At 34.9% G+C, this 24,565-nt stretch overlaps 1 protein-coding gene across 1 annotated transcript in view; it reads right to left on the bottom strand.

Annotated features, from left to right (window-relative positions):
* Positions 1 to 24,565, bottom strand: part of DNAH7 (dynein axonemal heavy chain 7) — a 202,474-nt gene that overhangs the window by 20,018 nt on the left and 157,891 nt on the right. The window contains exons 52-58 of the mRNA XM_036235992.1: positions 22,450 to 22,576; positions 21,304 to 21,498; positions 19,764 to 19,856; positions 15,068 to 15,244; positions 12,661 to 12,822; positions 10,242 to 10,442; positions 5,944 to 6,105 (exon numbers count right to left, since the gene is read on the bottom strand). Coding sequence (XP_036091885.1) covers positions 5,944 to 6,105; positions 10,242 to 10,442; positions 12,661 to 12,822; positions 15,068 to 15,244; positions 19,764 to 19,856; positions 21,304 to 21,498; positions 22,450 to 22,576 — 1,117 coding nt within the window. The remainder of the gene's footprint in view (positions 1 to 5,943; positions 6,106 to 10,241; positions 10,443 to 12,660; positions 12,823 to 15,067; positions 15,245 to 19,763; positions 19,857 to 21,303; positions 21,499 to 22,449; positions 22,577 to 24,565) is intronic.

Here is a 24,565-nt window from a genome sequence, read left to right as displayed (position 1 = left end):
TTTCTGATGATCCTTTAGTCTAGATTCCTGAAAAGGAAATTACTACGTCTAAGGGAAGGAGCTTATAAAAAGCAATTGATTGTCATCATACTGCTTTTCTGAGAGACTGTAGTTAATTGTAGGAATCAGTTTGAAGATCTTTGCTAATTTGATAGCCCAGTGATAATTAATACTGTACTAATTTGCATTTCTATAATATGGTAAGGTTCATAATCGTTTCATATATTTAATAACATTTGTTCTTCTGTGAACTAGCCACCTGCTCTTTTTTTTAAAAAAAAAAAACTTGTAGAGAATTTTTTAAGAGTTTATTTGAGTGAAACTGAAGATATATGCCAAGGAGCAAGATCTCAAATGCTCCCTCCTACTCATCTTCTTCAATTAAAGTTTTACGTTATTTGTTTAAGCTGTTTTACAAATTGACCTTTGTTGATCAAATTTGTGAAAATATTATTCCCGTTAGTTTGATTTTTTTATTTCAGTCTATTGTATACAGAATTTGTAAATATTTATAAATAAAAAATATTGATTTTTTACATTTATAATTTATTTTATCCCAAGCATAAATACTTAGACATCCACCAGCAGTATAGAGAATTCTATTTCTTACTGCTCTCAACAAAACTGAACATTATCATTTAAGGGAAAAAATTGAAAATTAAACAATAAAATTATTTTTAGTTTTTAAGTTTGTTTTTTCTGATCTTGACATTTTTAAAATGTTTAACATATATTTCTGATTTTGTTAAATTATTTACTCTGTTCTTTTATGTGCTTTTCTAACTTGGAATGATTATCTTTTTATTCTATTATTAAAAGCTCTTTATAAAGATATTGAATCAGTTTGTCAGATAAATTTTAGATCTTTTCTTTAATTTTTATTGTTTTTTTACTTTTATGATGATTATTTATCATATTGTAACATGGAAATGTTTAAATGTCTTCTACTAAAATATAGCAATCTTTTACTTTAGGTTTTTTTTCATAATTTTGTACTCTACATGCCCTTCTTGCAGTTAGTTATTTGTTAAAAGTTAAAATGTATACACCTTATGTTCATGGCAGCACAATTTACAATAGCCAAGATATGGAAGCAACCTAAATGCCTATCAACAGATGATTAGATAAAGAAATTATGGTTCATATATACAATAGAATATTACTCAGCCATAAAAATGAATGAAATCCTATCATTTGCAATGACATGGATGGATCTAGGAGTTATGCTGAGTGAAACAAATCAGACAGAGAAAGATAAATACCATATGATTTCACCTATATGCAGAATCTAAGGAACAAAAAGAACACACTAATCAAAAACAGACTCACAAATATAGAGGACAATCTAGTGATGGCCAGAGGGGAGGGAGTTGGGGGGCTGAGAGAAAGGGGTGAAGGGTTAAAGAAGTACAAATTAGTAGTTGATAGATGGTCACAGGTGTGGGAGGATGGCATAGGGAATGCAGTCAGCATTAATGTAATGGCTAGGTGGAGAGCCAGAGGAGAGAAGAGTAATTATGGGGGATCGTTTTATAAACTATATAAATGTCTAACCAATGTACTATAAACTGGAAACTAATAATAAAATAAAATTTAAAAAAAGTTAAAGTATATGAATCCTACATTCTTGTGATCCTACTTTGAGGAATCTCTTTAATAAAAATAATAGCACTCGGGAAGAGTAGGTAGTAGTGATTAGAGAGGGGAAACTCATTGAATTAGGAGTTGGAAATTATGAAATTTGTTATTTGGTAGAACTGCAACTGTAGGCGGTGAATTTAGAACATGTGTCAATGACTGAGACCTTGTGGAGAAACAAACAACCAGGAAGGAGAATTCCAGCATGTTTATGGTCTTCCAACTGCAAATGTGAGGGGAGTTGGATCAGATGCATGAAATGCTTGCGCTTGCCTTGTTGACAGATCCCCACCTCATAAAAATGAAATATAGTAAGAAAATTCATATGCAAATCAAATAGCCAGTATATGGGGTAGAGAAACATGTGGAGAAGTTGGCCACTGGAGAGCTTTACGAGGCAGTCATAAGATGAGCTCTGGCGGGGGAGAGTTTATATGGAAAGGGGATAAACCTGCCAACATGGCTCTGAGAGCTGATGGGTAAAATGGTTTTTGTTTTTTGTTTTTTGTTTTTTGTTTTTTTCTCTCAGCAGCCTGATCACAACTAGTCTCAATCAAATTAGGGAATGTGTTCCCCCAGAGGCCCAGGTACATTGACTGGGGTCACAGATATAGTAGCAACCTGCTGCTGGGATTGTTTCCCTGCTGAGTTGTTGTAAGAAGGCTGAGACTATGGGCAGGGAGAGAGGTAGATGGAAGCAGAGCTCCATCTACAACTAGTATGTAAGGTTATGTACAAACTTATTCACTTTAACATTTCTTATTAGCAAAAATATAACAAGGAAATAAAGTATGAATAGTTAACAAAGGGGAGATACTGAGTAAAAGACATTAAATAAAGATCTATATCAATTTCGAAAGTTGTCCACAATATATATAAAGTGAAAAAAGCAAACTGAAAATGAATATGCAAATATATTTCTGTTTTTGGTGAAAAATTTTTGTGTATGTTGTGCATAGGTACTTGTGCATAGGAAGACATCTGGACAGATATGCCCTCAGCTGTGAAATTGGTTGCCTTGGGATAAAGTTATTGTGGGAGTGAGGGTTGGGCACCCCTCCCTACCGCTCTCAATCTCTCTTACACCCTCCCCCCCACCAAAAGAAGAACAACAAAGCAATTGCCCATATGCCAAGTAGATTATATAGATCTTTCTTTTTTTTTTTATTTTACAGTTTCATTTTTCCTATTTGCTCTTTTAACCCAATGGAAATTATATAGTATGAAGAGTTTAAGTTAATTTTTTCATAATAGATAATAACCAATTGATTATTCCATCATCATTTAATGAAATGTTTTCCATTTCCTATTCATTTAAAATGCTGCAATTACTTTGCCTAATTTCAACGTATCAATCTGTTGCCACTCTTGTTTTTAAGAGCTTGAAAATCGTCCCACTCATCATGATTTATTCATTAAAAGACACTAATTGAGCCAATTACTATATATGCTGTTTTAGATACTGGGGATACAAGAGTAAACAAAATCACCATGTAGTCTAGTGGCTCATGATTTGACAAAATTACTCTCTTTTTGAGCAAAAGTTTATAGTTTGGGTGGGTGGTGGTTCTATTTACTTTGATTCAGGGAGAGAATGGAAAGCAGGACTCCATTAGATAATCATTCTTCATTCTGCTTCTTTTTCAAATGTTTTCTTTACTCTTTGGTCTCTTATTTTTATAAAGCACATCACTTTATATCAGTTCCATGGACTCTGAGCACCTGACTAGACATCAGGGCTCGATGGGGTTTTTTAGCCCCAACACTTGTATATCAGGGACCACTTGTGTGAAATCTTTGTTTCTTCAAGTTCCTGTTAGTGTCTGATTCATATAGAATGCCAGAGATTTGCCTATAGATATCATTTTCCCAACTGCTTGCTATTCCTCTTTATAGATCCTTGGCTGGGATTGAGGATACCTACCAAGTCATATTTCCAAGGCATGGAGTTGCTCACAGTAAATTAGACCATATAAATTTGGTTCCATTGCCACAGCTGACCCACGTAGGAGCTAGAAGAGCATGTTCTGGTACAAGTTAGAGGGTCCTGAGATTTTAATACCCGTTGCAACCAAAAACCCATTCTAATCTCCACAGGGGAGTTAATGTGTCCCTCTCTCATTTGATTTCCTCATCCTTCTTTTCTTGCTTATTGTCCATATATGTGAGAGTTTAATTCTGATTGCTTTCTTTGTTAAAACATTAGATCAACAAAAAATGTTCATTTTAGAAGAAGGATTACACTACACTTAATAATATCAAAGGGAACTGTGAATTCACATTCCTCCCAGGACTTCTCTTTCACTCTTGATGAATTATACGTAATAGAGTAGCAGTTTTGTCAAGTTACATAATTACTGTGCTGTAGGAATGAGAAGCACACTGAACTGTTATTTAATACAAGAAATCAATTCAGTCTCGTACATCATTAGAAATTCTCTCCACCGTGTATGACAGGATGGACGATTCCTGATAGTCCCTATTCACTCAGCATGCTCTCTCTTGCTTTATTCCATGGTGGCTCAGTCTGCACTTCCCATGCCTTCTCTCCTCTCTCTTCCGACTGGTATTGGGTGCTCACCAACAGTCATTCTTTAGTTCTCTTCTTATGTTACAAGGTCTCCCTTTAAAATCTCAGATGTTCTCAGGCTTTTCCGAGGACTAACAATTCACAAATCTCTATTTTGTTCTCACCCTTTTCTCTTGGCCTTTATAACTATATGCCAAAAGCCTATTAGATATTCTCACCTGGACATCTTTGATGTATAACATTGAGGAGACTGAAGCAGTTTTTCACCCCCAGCCCCATTTCACTAATGCACCTGTCATATACTATTAATTCCTGGTATTATTTCCTGCCTGGGTTAATGAATGGTACAGCCACCAATCTAGAACAAAAAGCTGACATCAACTGAGACTTCCCCCTCTCTTCCTTTACCATTTAACATCTAAGTCATTTCAGTCCTTTTCACTGCATATCTTTTGTATTTCCACCACGTTCCCCATCCTAGCTCAAATGCTTTAGTTTAAACTCTTATCATCTCTGGCCTGGGTTATCCTGATGGTCTCTTGTATTAGTTTCCTAGGGTTGCCAATAGGTGGCTTAAAACAACGGAAATGTATTGTTTGATAGTTCTGGAGGCTAGAATTTTGAAACCAAGAGGTTGACAGGACCACACTCCCTCCAAAGCTTGTGGGAGGACCTTTCCTTGACCCTACTCGCTTCCAGTAGCCACAGGTGTTCCTTGGCTTATGGCAGTATAACTCCAATCACTGCTTCCCTCTTCACATGGCTGTCTTCTCTGTGTGTGTCCACATTTCTCTCTTCTTACAATGACACCGTTGTATTCTCTGACATCCACTCTACTCTAGTATGACTTTATCTTAGCTTAACTAATTACATCTGAAACAACCCATTCCCAAATAAAGTCATATTCTGAGGTATCATGGATTGGAACTTCAACATGTATTTTGTGGGGGACACCATTCAGCTCATATTATCTAAAACTGGTCTGTTATCTAAGTTCCTCTAATCTACTCTCCCCTGGGTTGCTAGAGTGATCTTTCTAAAATGTAAATATTCTTTTAAAAACACCCCAATAGTAATAGAATAACCCCTAAATCAGTTAACATGGATACAAGAATGTTCCAAATTCCAAATCACTTATAGATAACCAAACTTTTTCACCTATTTTTAAAAATTTGAGGTATAACTGACATGTAACAGTATTTTAGTTTCAGGGGTACATTATAATCATTCAGTGTTTGTATACATTATTCTCACTTTTTAAAAACCTTTTTATTGTTGCTTCTCTAACTATCTACCTGAAAACCTATTTATTCTTTAACTCCCAAGCATCTCCTTCTCTGTGGAACAATCACATTTTTCTAAAAAAAAACCCAAAAACCAAAAAACAAAAAGCCCTCATGTTCCAGAACAGAAAGAAAGCAGTCTGTTGGTGTGTTTTGTTTTCATTTTGGAGCCTGGTTAACTTACAATCTCAAATCTCAAATCTTTTTTTAAATAAGTACAATACGATCACTTTCCAGATTCCATAGGTGTTGATGTGTCAAAATAAATGATGAAACATAGGTTCCCAATAGACAAACTGACATCCTAATTACCTATGATAGCAGTTATAATATACTGTTATAATAAAGTGCTACTTAATAAGCTGTTGGAAACTATTCTGCTATTCATTTTATAAGAGTAAGAATCAATCAGAAGTCCCTGCTTACTGTACAAATGCTTACAACTGATAACGAGCAAAATAGGTAATGTTCTTGCTGTGATTTTTATGATACCTCATACTGGTTCAGGAACATGTGGAGTTGCTGTACACTGATTCTCAGGTCAGTCTCATTAAACTCATAAGGAATATTCCACCCTAGGGGTCCAAATTTCCGTCTCTCTTGTACCAAAGCGTGAAAGAAACAGAGGCCATAAAGTAATTTCCTGAATTCCTCCTATAATGAGAAGAAATGGTACCACATCATTATTTTCCCCCAACATTACATTCTATGACTATATTTTGAAATTAATTACTTTTGCTTATAAACATATCCATCCTAAAGTTTAACTAAAACAGAGTTAACTATGTTTCTACAGTCTATTTAGGCAAAAATATGCCCTTGTACACTTGTTCAGTTGGCATGTGTAGCTATATACACCAGGTTTTTAGGAAGTATAATAAGTTTATCTAATTTCATATTACCTTACAGGGTTTTAGAGGTTCCAGTTGAAGCATCATGAGGCTAGAAATATGGATTCCAATGTGTGGTTCCAGACCACCATGGAGGAGTTTCAAGGGAGATAGTTCAAACCAATTAGGCAGAAGAACTTTTCTACAAGAAGGACTTTTGGACTGATACTTTGGGCAGCCACCCCCCACCCCCACCCCCTCACCCCCTGTCTAAAAAAAAAAAAAATGATAGTGACTTTTACAGTTATTCTCAGGTAATAAAAAGTCCTACAGACACTTTTAGTTGCAAAGGCAGCCTTGATTCAGAAATCAGAAAGTATGATGCAATATATAAATAATCTGTAGCCTCTACAAGGTAAATACAAAATTTACCTTGCATGAGGTCTATCTCCTTAGTCCAAGCTAGAGAGAAGGAATTAATAATGCCACTCGAAGAGCTGGTGCATGCTCTCTGCAGCTGGGGTGGAGCGGGAAAGTGCAAAATTCAAGAGGAGGGCAGTCTGAGGGCACAAGATAGTGAACTGTGAGAGGAAATTCCTCACCCTGCCTCCAATGGTGGGCCACCCCAATGTGAGTTCAAGGAGCCGACGGGGAGCGGGACTAGGAATGTCAGCTAGGCATCATTTTAAAGGTTTCCTGGTCAAGAGACTTGTGTCATGGGATGAGGAAACACCAACAGTAAGGGCCTGTATGAAATGAATGCTGAAGAACCAAAATCTGAGGGAAAAAATGCTCAGGAGCAGCCAGCTAAAGGAAAAGCATGGCCAAGGATGATAGGGTTACAGCAAGAGGAGACCAGCAGGGCAGCCAAAGGAGAACCCATGGGAGAACTCACAAGAAAAAGAGTCATCTTTCAACCCAAGTGCAAGTGCCAAGTTCAGAGAGCTCCAATCAATAAGAAGCCCAGAGCAGAAACTTCTGCCCTCCCCGCCTTGCCCCTGCACACACTCTGAAATGAGCTGTTAGTATCAGTAGCTATCACCTGCAAGAGAGATAAAAAGAAAGATGACAATTCCATCACTTTCCCCCAACAGCATGAAGCCCATTGACTAAAGGTCTGAGGTGAGACACTGCTGAGTTGACACTTACATTTTGAATAAAAGTTGGCATGTTGATTAATATATTGTATTGTACTTTCTGACTTCTGAATCAAGGTTGGCCTTCCAAGTTAAAATGACTATAGGTCTCTTTATTACCTTATAATAACCAGAAAAAACATGAGGCTGTCCAAGGTTTTATCCGAAGGCAGGGGGAAGTCTCCCCAGCGGAGAAAAATTGAAAGGAGAGTGGAAGACAAAAGTAAAGTAGCCTAAATTTAACCAGAGAGGTGGGAGAAAATTAAGCATACTGTGCTAATTCTGGGATTATTTCAGATATATTATTGAGCAAATCAGTAAGTGTGTTGTAGAAGCCAGGTTTCTCACTGTAGAAGAAGGGACATACAAATACAGAATGAGGAAAACCAAGAAAAATCCCTGAGTAGATGGAGTGAAATTGGAGGCATTGATATGATTAACTCATTACTTCTAAAATATGTATATATGTGCTCACATACTTGTTTGTATGCATGTATATGTGTGAATATGTATTTGTATATATGCACATGTATGTGTAAGTGTATATATATATATTTCTAAGCTCTCTTTACCCAAAGGGCCAAGAACCAAAGACAATGCAGTAGCAATGAGTTCAAGATCTCAATGAGATCAATGAGATCATGGGCTCTAAACCACTCCCTACTAAAAAGGAAACAGGATTCTTCAGAAAAATGTCTGGTTGCAGGACTGGGGTACAGATGAGCCTGGAGCATCTTATGCTAGAAAGTACAAGAGACAATAATTAAAAATTATTATTTATAATAATTTTTTTTAAATGATGGTAACTATAACAAGTACAGAGGCATCATCTTGAAGGAATTCCCACTAATCAAATCTGGGATCATGTGAGCAAAAGACTTAATAATAATAAATTAAGAACTACTGGGGAAAAACCCCCTAGAAATTCATTAGTTGATATCAATAACAGATAAATGGGGAAGAAGGAAGGGCTTTTGCTGACAGTAGGATGCCAGGTGTCAAACATGGAGGGAGTTCTAGAGTCAGAGTTAATGTTAGAAATGAGTGGATCAGGCAAGAATTAGCAATGGCCACTAGGCTGGGTCAAGGGTAGATTTCAATGAGAAACAGGATATTTTCATGATCCTAACATATGTCCCTACAGGCCAATTTTTAGTTGCAAGGGGCAATTTTTAGTTGCAAGTGAAGAAATAAGACAACACTTTGTCCAGATGATCAAAACTAGTATCATCAATGAGGGATAAATGGGGATCACGTGCCTCCCGATGTAATACCCTGAGGCACAAGATCACCTGCATAGTATTCCGGCCAAGAATGTATAATCTGAATCTAATCATGAGGAAATATAGAGTAAGTCCAAAATGATAAATGTTCTTTAAAAAAAAAGAGGGGAATGAATTTTTCAGAAATGTCAATGCCATAAAAAACAAAGGACTGAGGAAATGTTCCCGATTAAAGGGGGCAAGTGACATGGCAACTAAGTACAAGTTAGCCCTAGTCCAGCCCTGTAGTGGACGGGACAGTGCTGTAATGAACATTACTGAGTCAACGTACAGGTTGGGAGTGTAAGTGGTAATTAGATACAATAGTGTATCCTTGTTAGATTTACTAAACTAATAACTGTACCAGGATAAGACAGTACCTCTATTCTTAAGAAATGTATTGGAGTATTGATTTAGGAATTAAAGGCCATGACATTTCTAATTATATAGTAACAGAAGGTGACTATAGGCATGGGGCATGGGGCGTTCTTCATGCACCTTTTATGCTTGCAACTTTTCTGTAAGTTTAAAATTTTTTCCAAATAAAAAATTAAAACAGAAAAATTTTGATGTGCTGCTTTGGTATTTGAGGAAATTTGGGTTTGGGTTTGGACTGTGGTTTGTAAAAGCCTGGATTTCCAACATGTATGACTTCCACTGGAGAGACCTTTGGATCTAGAAGAAAGGGAGTAAAATTTTGCAAAAGGGCTTCTGCCTGGCTATTATGTACAGAAATGCCCTCACCGCTGTCCTGGTAGTAATCAATGCAAAAACTAGTCATACAGCAAGTCTTAGAAGCTTAAGATAAGCTTTGGCTTAGTTTTAAATATAGATGCTTTTTATTTTTCAGTACTCAAGACTTTTGTTTAATGAAAGTACTTCTTTATTTTTAATGTTTTCTTTTGATGTGTACTTAAAACATATTCCGACATCAAGAGTGTGAGCTTTTTAATGGCAAAAACTTACCAAGGTTCATAACCCCTCTTAAAAAGAAACGGTTCCATTTTTAATTATGGGAAAACGCTGTGAAACAATTTTAGGTCACAGACATTCACACACAGAATTCTAATCATGAAAGCAGTGGGTGGTTTCCCTGCCTGCCTGGTGATGCTAAAAGAGACCCTTATGAGTCCCATCAATCAAGGAGTAAAATCATTTTGGCTCTCATTATAGTTATATGGGGGAAATATTTTTATATTTTAATTTAAAGATATGGCTCCAAATAGCAAAGGGCTCAGTTAATATCTTGAAACAAGATTCTCCAACCTTGCAGATTTGTACTGGGAATGGCTTACAGCCGACTTTCTAAATAGAAAGCTACATTATTAATGATATCCCACAAGGTCTCAGCTGAGCAGGAATGAGGCTGGTAGTAAAATTAAAATAAAATATTAATAAAATTGACTTCAGCACAGTCAATAATCAGTAATCAAAACCAAATGCACTGCAGTGCAGGAGGCCTATTTAATTTGTAGTTTTACTCAGCACACACATCCATGATCACCAGGGAGCTCTTGAATTGCTTCACGGGGCTGAGGTAACAAGACTTAGCCATTACTAACAGGCTTCTTGCAGCTGCTAAAGAACTCAGGGTCAGAGATTGGATCCATGAGATATGATCGAATGATATTAGCCCGTAAACCCTTCGGTGCTTCATTGGTCATTTTCACTCCATTCTGCAGTACCGACACAGGGAAATTTGGAGATGGATAACTTGTCAGCCAAATTCGGAAATCTGGGTGTGTTGATTCAGGGCTTAACTCCTGCAGGAAAAGAAATCAGATACAAAAGGATACATAAAATCAATGTGAAATCTTCAGATTACATGTGCGTGGGATAGACCAGAAGTGGGAGGAAGCATTTTTACAAAATAGAGTTTATAGCTGCAATTTAAGTCAAAAAGCCTTAAAATTTGATTCTGCCCTGGAAACAACATGCTTCATTGAGAAGTCCCAGAGTGTTATTATTCTCTTTGATACCACTAAATCATATGACTATAAAGATTACAAAGATGTTACATAATTCAGGGTTGGCCACAATTAGACAATAAAAAAAAAAAAAAAGACCGTATCTTCTTTGATGTTGCTGAAATACAGAAATATTTATCTGCCCTAGAGCAGGATTACAAATAATCCTTTCTTTTTGCTATAGCCATGTTGTGAGAATACGCACCACACTCAGATATGTTAATATTAAACCAAACATGGCTGATTAAAAAAAAAAAGAGTACTTTGAAAGTTGTGAGGAACTGGCACATACTGAAGCATGAAAACATATCCCCAGTGGCTATGTTTGTTTAAGGGGATAGTCTGGCCCGCACTATCGAGAATGGTGGAACACTCAGCACTGTCCTGAAGGCTGCATGAATGAGCAATAATTAAGGGCCCTTAACATGCTTACTAGTCAGTCTCACTCCCTACTGTTACTTCCCTCAACTGTCCACGTCAGTGGTTGCTGTGTTTTTAAAACTTCAAATCTCTATCAGTAAAAAAATGTCTGAGCATTCATGTGGAAAGGGGTGGGGGTGAATCCGGAAGAAGGCATAGGTGCCTATGTTCTTTAGTACATGGTGAGGGCACCATTTTTTCTCCTACCATTTTTTCACCATTTTTTCTCCTTAAATCATGTGACTTAAGCAACATGACTCACTGGGCTTTGAGTCAAGTTCACCATCTATTAGAGACAGTTTTTCTCTCTTAGATGACTCTCTGATGGGTATGTATGATACAATTCAACAGGTCATGAGCATGGCCAAGAGACAGAGGAACCATGAGGAAACAGGCGCAAACATAAAACCTCCAGTATAAGGCCTTAAGGATGAGTAGAGGTCGGTAAGGTAAATAATATAAAAATTATTTTTTAGATAAAAATGACATTTATTACATGACCTATATACTTGAGAAACTATGTTATGCCATGAAAATGAAAGTTCGAATGGTTAGAGCATAGACATCAAGATGGAAAGTGGCCAAAGATGAAACCCGAGAGGGTAGGCGAATGTCGAATGAAGAGGAGTGTTACAGGCCATGATGTGGGTTTGAACTTTGTCTTGTGTGCAATGGGAAGCTATTGACAGATTTTAAACAGGGAAGCAATATTCATTCACTAATTCAGTAAATATTTATTGTCTTCTATGGGTCAGGCACTATCAAGGTACTGGAGATAAAGCAGAGAACAAAACAGACAAAGTCATTGTCCTTATTTTGCTTATCCTCTGTTGGGAGATACAGACAAACTAGTGGCAAGTGGCACAAAGAAAATACAACCTCTTCCCTCAAGTTTCTGTTGAACGTCTGGATAGTGAGAGTTACATCATTAACTTGGTTATTAAGTAGCCTGAGAGACTCTGAGTTAGGAGAGGGCTAGAGACGCAGGTAATTACAGAGAACACATTTTCTCTATATTTGTTGAAATTGAGTACCAAGTTTTTCTGTTTACTCAGGTGAGCTAAATGGGCTTTCTTCCTGGAATTTCCACCTACAAAAATAAGTAAGTACCATGACCTAGTGCAAAGAGGGTGGGTAGAGTATCCTTCTGGTTTCAAGCTGGTCCTCTGGGGCAGGATCACTGGCTAAGTGGGTGAGAAGTAAATTAAAGAAAAGTTACATCCTGAAGCCTTTTGGTTTAGAGTGGCTACATGAATATCACCCTGAAAAGCCTCCTTTATTGTTTTTGGCCCACTGCTATAAAAAGTGTTTCTATCTTATCCTGTGGTTTGCACTCATCTTTGGGGCTGCTCCTCTGGATTAGATATTTCAACTAACTGGATGAGCCCTTAACCCTATTCAGAAGGATCTGGCAAGGTCTGACTGTGTACTCTTCTCTAGCCCTCTAGTTCCCAATGCCAGACCATCCCTCCTATAATCCTGACATGTTACTCACCTGCAGCCCTCCAAATTAGAGGACGGGGATGAGTTATTTGCATGGTATGTATATCACTAATTATATTTAGTGAATACAATAATAAAATTGTATTTTTACCTCACAAACTTTCTCGAGGGTTGGCATCCAAGAGGTGGCAAGGTGACAGTTCTGAAGAACCACCCACGTTCCTTCTTTGACAGCTTTTTCTATCATCCTCATGGCTATGGGCCCTTGGCCTTGACCAAGAGATAAAGAGCTAAGTTTTGATCCCCCATATCCCTGTGTACAAGAATAGTAAAGATGTGAAAAAAAGAATCAATATTATTATTGAAAGAAATATTAACATTTAGATATATTAAAATATAATTACGTAGTATCCTTTGAATGTCTGACTATATGCAACCCTAAAAGACTCTTATTGATTAAGAATTCTACAAACACTCAGAGAAAAAGCAAGTCAATTTGTATAGGAAACGATCATGGAAAATTCTGTAAGGTCTTTGATTGTCAAGATAAGGGACAGAAAAAGATATTAACAAGACGTTTAACGTGAGTAGGAGAGGAAAGGGTACAGTTGTTAAGCAGCAATTCCTCAGATCCAAAGCTGAAAAGAAAACTGAATAGACAGAGGAGCTTGCTCTGTGTCTTCCAGATCTTTGAAAAATTATATTTTAACTAATTTGGCTACTGCATAAAATTCAGAGTGAAAAAAAAAACAAAAAACCGTTAACCTTAATTCCCATTTTAAAAGTGTCTTTAAAGAATTCTGTGGGAATGGTTGCCTGGAATTCATTTCAGCTATATCCTGATTCACCTGAAGCTTCTGAACATAGGGTCTGACTCCCTGAGTTCTTTCTTTCCAGGGCACTCACCACCTGGATGCCTCTTTGGAAAAGTGGCGTCTCGAGCCCTGTCTGAATGTCCGTGGTTTATCATATCAACACTATCAGGTAGAAATAGCAGAAAACAAAATAGCGCTAGATATAACTGTTTCTGGAACAGGTGGAGATAGTAAGAGAAGACAATGCATTGAGCAGTCCTAATAGGGCCCAGAGAATAAACACACTGTGTAATGTGGGAAGAAAAATGGAGAAAACTGGAAAGTCTCAAGGTTTGAAAAGGTCACGTTTACTTGGACAGAGTGAGTCACACATAAAATGGATAATTCTAGCCATCTCCATCACTCCTGCTCTAGTCCTACCTACCATTGCTCTTCCTGGCCTTATGATAACCTTCTTATCTAGTGCTCTGCTTTCATTTTTCACCACTTGAATCAATTCTCCTCACACCAGCTAGAATGACATTTATAAATTATAGATCAGATCATGCTACTTCATTGCTTAAAACCCTACTATATTGTACTATCTTCCTCAAAGTCCTTAATGTAACCTACAAAGGCCCTACATAAACTGGTTTCTCAATACATCTCAGACCTCATCTGCCACACTTCTTTAATCAGTGGTAAGTGCTGTGCTATACAATCAATCCTCTAGTATCTAAGAATTACATCTGATGCAAAAAAATGGGTATTAAATATAAATTGGTTTAGTAAAGAGTATTTTAACCAACTAGCTGTGTGACCTTTGAGAAGTCACTTAATTTCTCTTTGCTTAATATTTCTATCTGTAAACTGGATTGTTGTAAAAATTAAAATAGAAATATGTATAGCAAAATCAACAGTATATAGAAAGCACTCAATAAAAGTGATGGTGGTGGTTTTATACATATCAGCACTATTGCCATAAAATGTTATTTTGATTGGATCAAAAGAGAAAAATATTAACTCAGAAATGCCAATCACCTTTCCTTTCTCTTCCTTCCTTTCTTCCTTCCTTCCTTCCTTCCTTCCTTCCTTCCTTCCTTCCTTCCTTCCTTCCTTCCTTCCTTCTTTTCTTTCTTTTTTTAAATTTTTTAATGTCATCACATATTTGACCCCTTTTACCACATATACCTCCTCTCCCACCCAACACTACTCTCTAGTTCTATGCTGTATGATGTAAAAAAACATACAGTAAATTCATTTGAATAACTTGTAAAGCCTGGAAGTGCAAATATTAGAATATAACCTGATAAATTAACTGTAATATGTAATTGTTCTGGGAAGTCAAAGAAAGTACTCCTTTAGAGACTGGTAGAAGAAGCGAGGTCAGAGACACGCAAGCTCATTGTCCAGAATTGAATCTATTAAATCAACCCAAGCTCATACACTGGTGCAAATTGTGTCACAGAGTCCCCCGTTCCAACAAAATAAAAGAAAAGCAAATGTGTCACCTAAGCCCAAATTCTGGCTTTATGATTTGGATAAGGAATTATTTTTAATATCAGTGCACCCATTTAAGTATCAATTTCTTGGGACTCTGTTAACTTCTGGACCGACCCCCAAGTCTTTCAAGGGCTGAGTGATAAATTTTTACTTTTTCCTCACCCCTTCGTATTTTAGGTATAAGCAAGTGTTGATAGACACGCACGCACACGCACGCGCGTGCACACCCACACACACACACCTTGATCTATTTTAAGGTACCTGGTCATCAGCAAATTTTAGAAGGGCAGCCATGGGGTCTGCTCCAGGAGAGAGCACAAAAATAAGTGGTGCACAGCAGTTACTATCTGCGAATGCCTTGGATAAATCAAAGGGGGGCGGTTCAATGAATATACGCCCCAATTTGTTGATTATAAATTCTTGCAGCATTGGAATAACCTAGAAAAGAACAGGATAGATTTGAAAGAATGTTGAAAATCTGCCTAAAACCTTAAAAAGGGTCATTAATTTTTTAAAATAATTTTTAAAAATTAAATAAATTTTTATGGTCATTCGAACCTTAAAAAAGGTCATTCATTAGTGTTGGTGGAGATTCAAAGGTATCGCTTTACGTAAATGCCTTTTAGATAGAAAAAAATTATAAATATTTAAATAATAAAAGGTGGGTAGTTAGTGACACCGGAATTCAAAAAAATTTTTCTTCCTTTTAATGAGTACTCAACACATAGTGAATGAAGAATATAAGAAAACTTAATTCTTTGCTTACGTTTTAAAACACTATGTTCCAAAACTACAAAATTCAAAAGCAAAAATTTTAGTGTGATTTATAGAGTACTATACCATCAAATAAGAACAGATATAGCTGGAAAAACCTTTTTTTTTTTTTTTTTTTTTTTAAAGAGACATCACTGTGAAGAAGAAACAAGCCATCCATATGCCTGAGAAATGGGCAAAACTATATTGCATAAAATTTCTGATAAAATACCTGCACATTTTCTGGAAGCGTGTTTGACAAAACACAGAACTCCATGGCATGGGGGTTCCTATTAGGCATTGCTGTAGGAATGGAACTGTATTGATCAGTACAACTAACGTACACCTTCAGATACAGCATTCCTTTCTGATATAGGGTGTACAATTTGTCATTTCTAGGCAATGGCCTCAGCTAGTCATGGCTCAGGTGTGACCCAAACAAATGATAAAAGTAGATTTAATAAATGAGCATCCCTGTGTCTAGCTTAACAAACTATGTAAGCATAACCCTGGAAGAGGAGTAATGGAGTGACAAGAACAGAAAAAAATTTTTGACATCTCCAGAATCACTCTGACTAGATACTTGTTCATATCCAAGGATGGATATGAACTCCAAATTAGGTTGGCAATTCTGCCAGCCTGCAGGAGCAATTTGCAGGTGACCAATATGTCAACAGGACGGTCTCCTCTGGAAAAAGTTACAAGTGTTTCCAAACTTTAATTAAATATTCTCTGGAACATCTATTCACACAAGGTTTGTAAGTAGAAATCATCAACATGTCACAATACCAAACAGTGTCAGTCCCGGTGTGGATGTGTGTGTGTGACTGAGGGTACGAGTGTGGGGAGCTGATGGTGAAAGACTACCTGGGCTTCAGTTAGATTTTTTAATTCCTCCTCATTATTTCTCTAGATTCATTCAAATATGGAAGAGGCATGGAAGTGAAACAATAAATTTATAAGTACTGATATCAAGAATCTCATCTAATAAGATAACACATATATTGTTTGTGAACAATAAATATCTATTGAATGAATAAATGGATATATAATTCAGGGTGCCTCTTTTTTGTGAGGAATTCTAATACACAGAAAGCCTCAACAAAAATCACAGAATAAATTCACTTATATGTAAAATTTCATTTCATGTAAGTTATTTCATATTTCAGATATCTGAATGAGCACAGATGTCACACTTATCGCAGGAAACTAAAAATATCTAAACTGTCTGGCGCAGGACTTGTCCTTGCCCTTCTCATTATTCTTTTCCTATAGCTGGTCTTCCCTCACTAGATTAAAAATGACGACTAACAAAAGAAAAACCTCTTTCCTCCCAAGGCTGACTCCTTCACTAAATATGGTTTTACAAACAAAAAGGAAAACACCTGGCTTTTAAGTGTGCGGTTTTACTTTGAGTAAGTTTGCGTTATAAGTGGACTCTCTTTTGTGAGTGGTCCAGGCTTGCATCCGCCACTGCACAGGTACAAACATGGTTGATGTGAAGTTATTCTTCTGTTAGCACTGGAGGGCCAAATTAGGGGTGCTCACATGAGGGTGAACAGTGGTAAATTTCAGTGTTCTGTTTTTAATGTTAGAACGGAACAAGACTTGCTTGTTCCCAAGACCAAACACTAACTCCTGAGGTAAATGAGACTGTGTTAGCTATTTAGCTTGCAGGGTCATAGATTGGGTTTGCTTTTGCGTTCTGATCATGCCAGTATTAGGTGTGTAAAATAAAGTCTGTCAGTAACAAAAATTACAGACTAATCTAAGCAACCATCTTCCAAAAGGTAGGAAAAAAGTTTGTGGTCTGCCATTTCTGTTTTGCTATGCATTGCAAGTTCCTATAGGACTTACCTGAGGTCAGAGAAACAATTTACATTTGACAAGGTTCTTACTGTAAGCCGAATAATTTGCTTTTTTAAAAAAAGTTCAGAAGACAAGAATTGTAGTCAAAAGCCCTTCATTTGTAAATGGACTCAAAACATTCCATACCTCAGTATTTATCCATTTGACATATTTCTGTGCTAAATAAAACACTGTAAACTATTAAATCCTAAAAGAATGCTCATCTCGTTTTTCTACTGGTGATTTAGTGAGCGTCTTTTAAATTTTCCCAAAGATAGTAACAAACAATTTCCAGATCTCAGTGGCTTAACACAATAAAGGCTTACTTTTTTGTCTCTCCAAAGTCATCTGGGTGTGCAGGCAACTACTCTCCCTGAGTTGGCTCAGCAAACCAGCCTACTTACGGCACTTAAATATCAACATGATTCTACAACTTTGATAGCAGAAGAGTGCCCTGAGAAGCTCACAACTTATTGGCCAAAGCAAGATGTATAGCCACGATCCTCCCACCACATGTGCACAGAAGTAGAGGAGAATCAAAATATTCGTGAGAGGCATTAATGTCTATACACTCATCCACCTATCCAAGGAAAGCTCTAGAGAAGATATGAAAACATGTAGGAAAAAAATTACAAGACAGGGTTCTAAAGCATTGGACAAAAGAAGTATAAAACCTTAAGTTTAACCCTAATTGATTTAAAAACAAACAAAACCATACAAACAAACAAAACCTTCTCAGCTTGAATATCTAACTCTCCATTTCCCTCAAAAACACTTTCAAAAGAAAAGGAATATGAAAAAAAGTAATATTTGATCTATTTGATAGATCAATGAATTATGTCAAATTTTTTAAAACATAAAACGAGGGAAAAGATATTTATAGATGAAACTTCACAATAAGGAAATGGCTCATTAATATTACAGTCTTTATCTAACTTAGAAAACAAAGTAAAAACCTTTGTAAATTTTAATAAAAAGTTTTAAAGAAGACAGCCATCTTAGGCAACAGTTCGAAGCATTTAATAGTCTTCCATATTTAATACTTAAACTGAAAACTTCTGAGGCTTAACCCTAAAGTTTCAGTGGAGATTCATTTTTAAAAAGAGCTACCAAGAGGATATTTCATCCTCCATCATCAGTTTAATAATGATTCTTAAATAACTGTAATTACTTCTAGAACCTAAGGGCAGGGCAACATTATAATTTTAATAAACCTTAGGCACTTTGGGGTCCCTTTATTCATAAAAAAATTAAAAATTATATTTTACAATTATTTTGGCATAATTACAAATATAAAACAAGCTGGATTATATTTCCCGATCTTAAAAGAAATTAAGACAACTTCATGGGCCCCTAAAAATATCATGGGCCCTAGGCACTGTGCCTAATACATACTTCTGCCTTGGCTGAGAACTTACTGCCAAGTCAAGCAAGAATTACATGTGTGTATTGAACAGACTATGGCTTACAGAGGAAGGAATGCCTACATCCCATATTATCACCGATGTGTAGAAAAACATTTCAACAAATATATTGCTTTCACCATTTAAGTTCTGCTTTTTTGTTGTTGTTAGGAGTTTGTTGTTATACTCCTCAGCAACTTAACTTGTGAATACAGTACATTTTGAAATAATTATGTATTACTTTTACGTGAGTAGTAACAATATACAATTAGAATATTTTCTCAACTTTTTCCCCAACGTACCTAATGTATACATTTTTCAGAGTATGTGTATGTGGGTATCTCTGTGGATGCAGGTCGTTATATCTAAGTGAACAGCTTTTTTAAAAGAGTATAATAATACAAACAAGGATATCTATGAGTACTGAAATTTGTTGATATGTCAGCTAATATGTTATATAATTCATTATTTAAAGAAATTAAAACTAAAAGTATTGATATTTCCCAACTTAGCAATTATAAATGTCTTGAAATAATATTTTATTAATTTTCCAAAGGCCAACAAAGAACTATATATAAGGAAAGCATTTGAAGAACCAGAAATTCTAGTATATCAGCTTGATGCTAACTAACATCACTGAATAATTTTACTGAAATAATAAAAATAAAAATGAGATTATAGCATGTAAAGAAAGTAGATTGTGAGGAATTAAAGAAGCATACTTTAAAAGGAAGAATCATAAAATAAATAAAACTATAAAAATATAATCTGAATTTAGTGTGGTTACAATAAACATACAAACTTTTTGAAAAATATGGCTCTATTAGAAGGAAGTGAGGGTTATTTCTCCCAGCCTCCTCCGCCTCTCCTATGACATGAGGAAATACAAGTTTGGCTGCTATGGTGAGAGGAAAGACTGGAATCACTGAGCTGCTTTCAAAGCCCACATTTACCTTGTCTGGCCTCAAGCAACGAATAATAAGCATCCTTTGAAACGCATTTACTTTATCTTCCCAAATATCAGGAAAATCCTCATGATGTGGTTCCTGAAATTATAGTGGATATAATTCAATGTTATTTTGGAGATTATTTCTAAAAAGAAAACAGTATTTTAACTTATAAACCAATTTTTAAAGAAAATATATAATGACTAAATGAACTCAAGAATGCTAATGTAAATTTCATTAGGTTAGGTCAAAGTTATGAAATAAGGAATGAAAAATTTAAAATACCACAAAAGAATCAAAATTAGAACAAGATTATCTCTATTATGAAAAAAAGTACAGATGGAGTTTTATTCCCATTAATTGTCCAAAGGCATGTAAAAGAGCCTACCATCTAGTCATCATCTATTTATAAAAATAAACATTTATTATGAAAGAAGAACAGCATTGTACTAAGATGCACTGTGTAATTTCTTGTTTTGAACAATTTTGGTGTCCTTTTTAAAAAAGATATTTGAGGATGTGTACAATAATGAAGAAGACAAAAGAGCTATTAAAAATATATGAGAGGCATCAAGATCCCAGGAAGAGTGGTAACCTTGAAAAAAAAAAAAAAAAAAAGACAGTTGTACCTTTGAAACTTCAGGGAAGGCTATGCGGTATCTCAGATCAGAAATCTCCATGCTTCAGTATAGTGAATAAACTTCTATTTCAAATTAGAATGAAGTACTCACAAAAACATATTTGTCTCTAGGAAATATATTTTTAGTACTAACAACGAGAGATCCAAGAGAGATCCTGTCCAAAATATTTGAATTTGTATGTAGACACGATCTTACTATCATGTATAAAATAACAAATAGGTAACCAAATAAAAAAGTGTCCTCACGTATCTGGCCCTTTCCTCTCTTCTCTTTTCTCCTCCAAACTGAGCTCTTGCATAGTAAACCCAAGGAATGCAGAATGTCAAGAGAATAAAAAGAAAGGAATAGAAAAAAATAAGTGGGAATTTGCACAATATCAGCCCTTGTGCTAAAAAGTTAGGTAACAATTTCCGTGTATTTCCAGAAGAAAAACTGTATTGTGATATGTGTCTCCAAGTAGCAAGATAAGGTCTCGTGAAATATATTTGAGGACTACTAGCTTTTTCCTTTCTTCAAATGTCAAAAATATCTATTAGCTCCTATATGCATTCAAAAAAACTAAACAATAGCGGTTTTGTAAAATTTTAATGCATCTGGTATTATAGTTGTTAAAGTCTAAGTTGATGATAAATGAAAACCTGGCATAGAAATTCAAAAAGAATATATATTAAGGACCATGCAGCTTTTTTTGCATCTCCACACATTTGAAGGAATTTGAAAAGAAATTTAGATAGAACCACTGATTTAGAAGGTGGGGATAATATAAATCTAAACTTTGATTTTCCATCTGATCAGCTGTTTAAAGTTTACTTGAATCTTGTTTTTATTCAAAGATAACAATATATAATTTAACATTATTTTCTCCATTTTAAACTTTGGAATGAGCAAGAGGATTAAAAACATACCAAACTATCATATACTTTTTTCCATCCATCCTTTAAGTGAATAAACTCTTTACGAATGGATTTGAAGGAAGGCAAATCATCTAGTCGACATATTTCATCCCAGGATTTTTGAGGGAGCCATGTACAAGGGTTGGCATGAGGATTATCCAGTCCAATGCCACCAGTTAGCAGAAATCTCCATTCAGCTTTATTAATCTTTTGAAAACAAGGCAGCATGAAGAGTCATAAATGATTTCATCATATAGATAGTAAATTTACAACCATTTAAAAAAATTGACTATTAATTTTAAAATATCGTGTTTATTTCCTATGAGATTCTGATGTAGCTCAGATTTGTTAATAAGATATCGAAGTATCTATTATGATACATTTTCAAAAATAGTTCTATTTTTAGAAAGTTACTTTTTGGTACTATTTCTTCAGATTTACTGACCTAACTATGAAAATCTGAATATATTGTATTTGAATATATGTTTTCCAAATGACTGCTTAGAGTCCTGTTGGCTCTAAAAATTGTGGGAAGATAAATAGCCATCAATCCGCTATGTTTCAATCAATTTCCATAAAATATAATCAGGTACTTCTATGTAACTTCTGCAAAAATGCAAGAATAAAGCATTTACTCTTTTAGACTTCAACTAATACACCACCATATGAAATCAATAAACCTTAAACATACAAGTGTGGAAAAGAGTAAATTTGTACAACACTGGTTTTCTATTTGTAAAGTGTTTCTTATATTTTAAATAAATAGATTTAAAACATAGCAAAAATGTATGAAAGATATTGTTCAACACGAGTGGTTAGATTTGACTAACTTGCACAAGTTCTGAAAAATATTACCATTTATACTATTACTGGTGTAAGTATATCAATCTATTTGGTAAGTTTATATGCCTACTTATATGAGATTCTAATAAAAACTGTTTTAAATTCAAACAAACAAAAGTTTAAGTAATAGTTACATAATGAATTCTGTGCTTAATTTATTTTCACCTCTATGAAATTCAGGCTAGTTGTAATGTCTTGCCATAATTATAATAATTATCATTATTTACAACTCTTTATATATTCCCATACAAATCAGTAAGTTATTGAATCAACGTTAACATGTTTTTTTCCCCTGCAAATTAAAACAGTACTGACCGAACGCTCGTGTATCAGCAGATTCACAGTTAGACAAAAAGAAAAGAGTAGCTTGTCCTTTTCAAAGAGTGATCGGCAGACATTAACATAAAGGGAATAAGTAAAGTGATCCTTGAGAATCTGAAGCCTATGAGTCAACAAAAAGAAAAGTAAATAAATAAAAATTAATTATACTTTTAATAAAAGTTCTTAAAGAAAACTATTATAAACCATTTAGATGCATGTTAGTCCAATAAGCTTTCTGGTCAATTACTCCTCAAACAGTCAAGGATTCTCATTAACCAGATGCACCAATTTGAGAGTTACATAATGCAGAAACGCCAGTAAATTGCATTTTATTGTTGACTGATTTTTTTAATAAAAAAAATTTAATCTTTTTGGTAAAAAGTCAATGTATTCTATGATAATTATGTTTAAAGGTCTGTGGACTATTTTTAATTTTAAAACATTCCTTGGGGTAAAATTTGACTTCCTTATTCTGTAAATACTTCCAAATATTATATATTAAGTGAGTAGGACAAAAGTAAGTCCTTTTATTAAATTACCATTAAATTTAGTACTGTGCTGCTCTGTTCATAAATCATTAAAAGCTAGAGAAATCACAAAACTTGATAAATTACATTTTTATTTAGCACATAGACAAAATATGCAAATCACGATATTTGCAACTAATAACTTTCTAGTAAGTGCTAATGTGTAATCTGTATTCATATTAGTTTTTAACATGAATATAACACTCTAAGCATTTTCATTTAATTACCTCATAAGGAAATAAACTATCATTGAAATGAAAATTTTAAATATTTTTATTACATGGGTCATAATAGTTACAATAGAAATCAAGTTGACTGAAAACATTTGTAGAGAGCTAATGACTGACATGAATTAATGGCTCAAGCCATTAATTTATCTGAAGGAAAAATTAGAATCATTTGATTATAATTAAGCAAAATCATATCAGCGTTTCATAATGTGTCTAGAAAAAACCTACCAGTACAATCATATCTTGGCTGTTTCCAAACTGATATCCTAAGCTACTGATCACCCTAGATCTACTTTTTCCTTATCTGCCTATTTCTTTAACTATTTTATCCCTGCAAGCATTCCCATAAAGACAATTAAAACAAATTGATGTATTTATTTCTAGTTGAAAACTCTGAAAGGGGCTTGGTAGAGATGGCCTTGAAACTAGCTGCTGTAATATTGTTGAATTCTTTTGAAGATTTAAAATAACCATACTATTCATGTCCCCATTTTTATGCTAATAGGTGGTCTTTTCACACAAGACATTTAATTTGTCTCGTCTGTAATAGTACAATTAATACAGGGTGACTTAGGTTTGGTCTTTATAAAATAAAATAAAAATTTCTGTTCTTTAAGAGAAATTTCCTCTTGTAGATAGAAAGATTGAAAGGAAAATTATAAGGGTCAATTATATTAAAAATCCAAGTTCAATCTCATTAGTGCTAATGTAGGTTAAAATATGATAGTTTAATAATCTGTTACAGTGAAAAAGAAGATAAAATGATCATGCTCAGTGGTGATGCGTGACACATGATATAAGGTTATTCCTGTTCCTCTGATAGAACCGTTCATTTGCATAACCTTCCAAGAAAGGAATTTATATCAGGAGTCTGAAAGAAGTGAACTCCTTCATCCTAACTTTGGGATTCTAGCTTAGGGAAATAATCACATGGATATTTATTGCAGCATTATTTATAATACAGAAGCTGAAGACTATTTCTAAGTCCTACAATTAGAAAATCATGGCACATTCATAAAATGGGGTATATTGTACTGTTACTAAAAATTATGTTTCGGAAGAGTGTTTAATAATATGGTAAAAATGATCTCATAGAAGTGGGAGAAAAAGAAACGTGTGTGTGCTTGCTTGTGTGTGTGTGCTTGTGTGTGTGTGTATGTGTGTGTGTGTGTGTGTGTGTGGTGTATTCCCTACAAAGAAAGAGAGAGAAGATATTTCAGTTTGGTCTCTAAAACAAAGCTATAGCCTAGTTAAGTTTTTGTTTCTATATTTATGATTTTTTTTGCTATAGTTATTTATTTTGAATTAAAATTTTATAAAGATCAGATGATCTAAATTATTATAGCTATTTCA

This window comes from Rousettus aegyptiacus, unplaced genomic scaffold, assembly GCF_014176215.1.
Source record: "Rousettus aegyptiacus isolate mRouAeg1 unplaced genomic scaffold, mRouAeg1.p scaffold_m13_p_2, whole genome shotgun sequence".
Taxonomy (NCBI): Eukaryota; Metazoa; Chordata; class Mammalia; order Chiroptera; family Pteropodidae; genus Rousettus; species Rousettus aegyptiacus.
The sequence above is the reverse complement of the archived record's forward strand: the minus strand, read 5'-3'. Positions and strand labels throughout refer to the sequence as shown.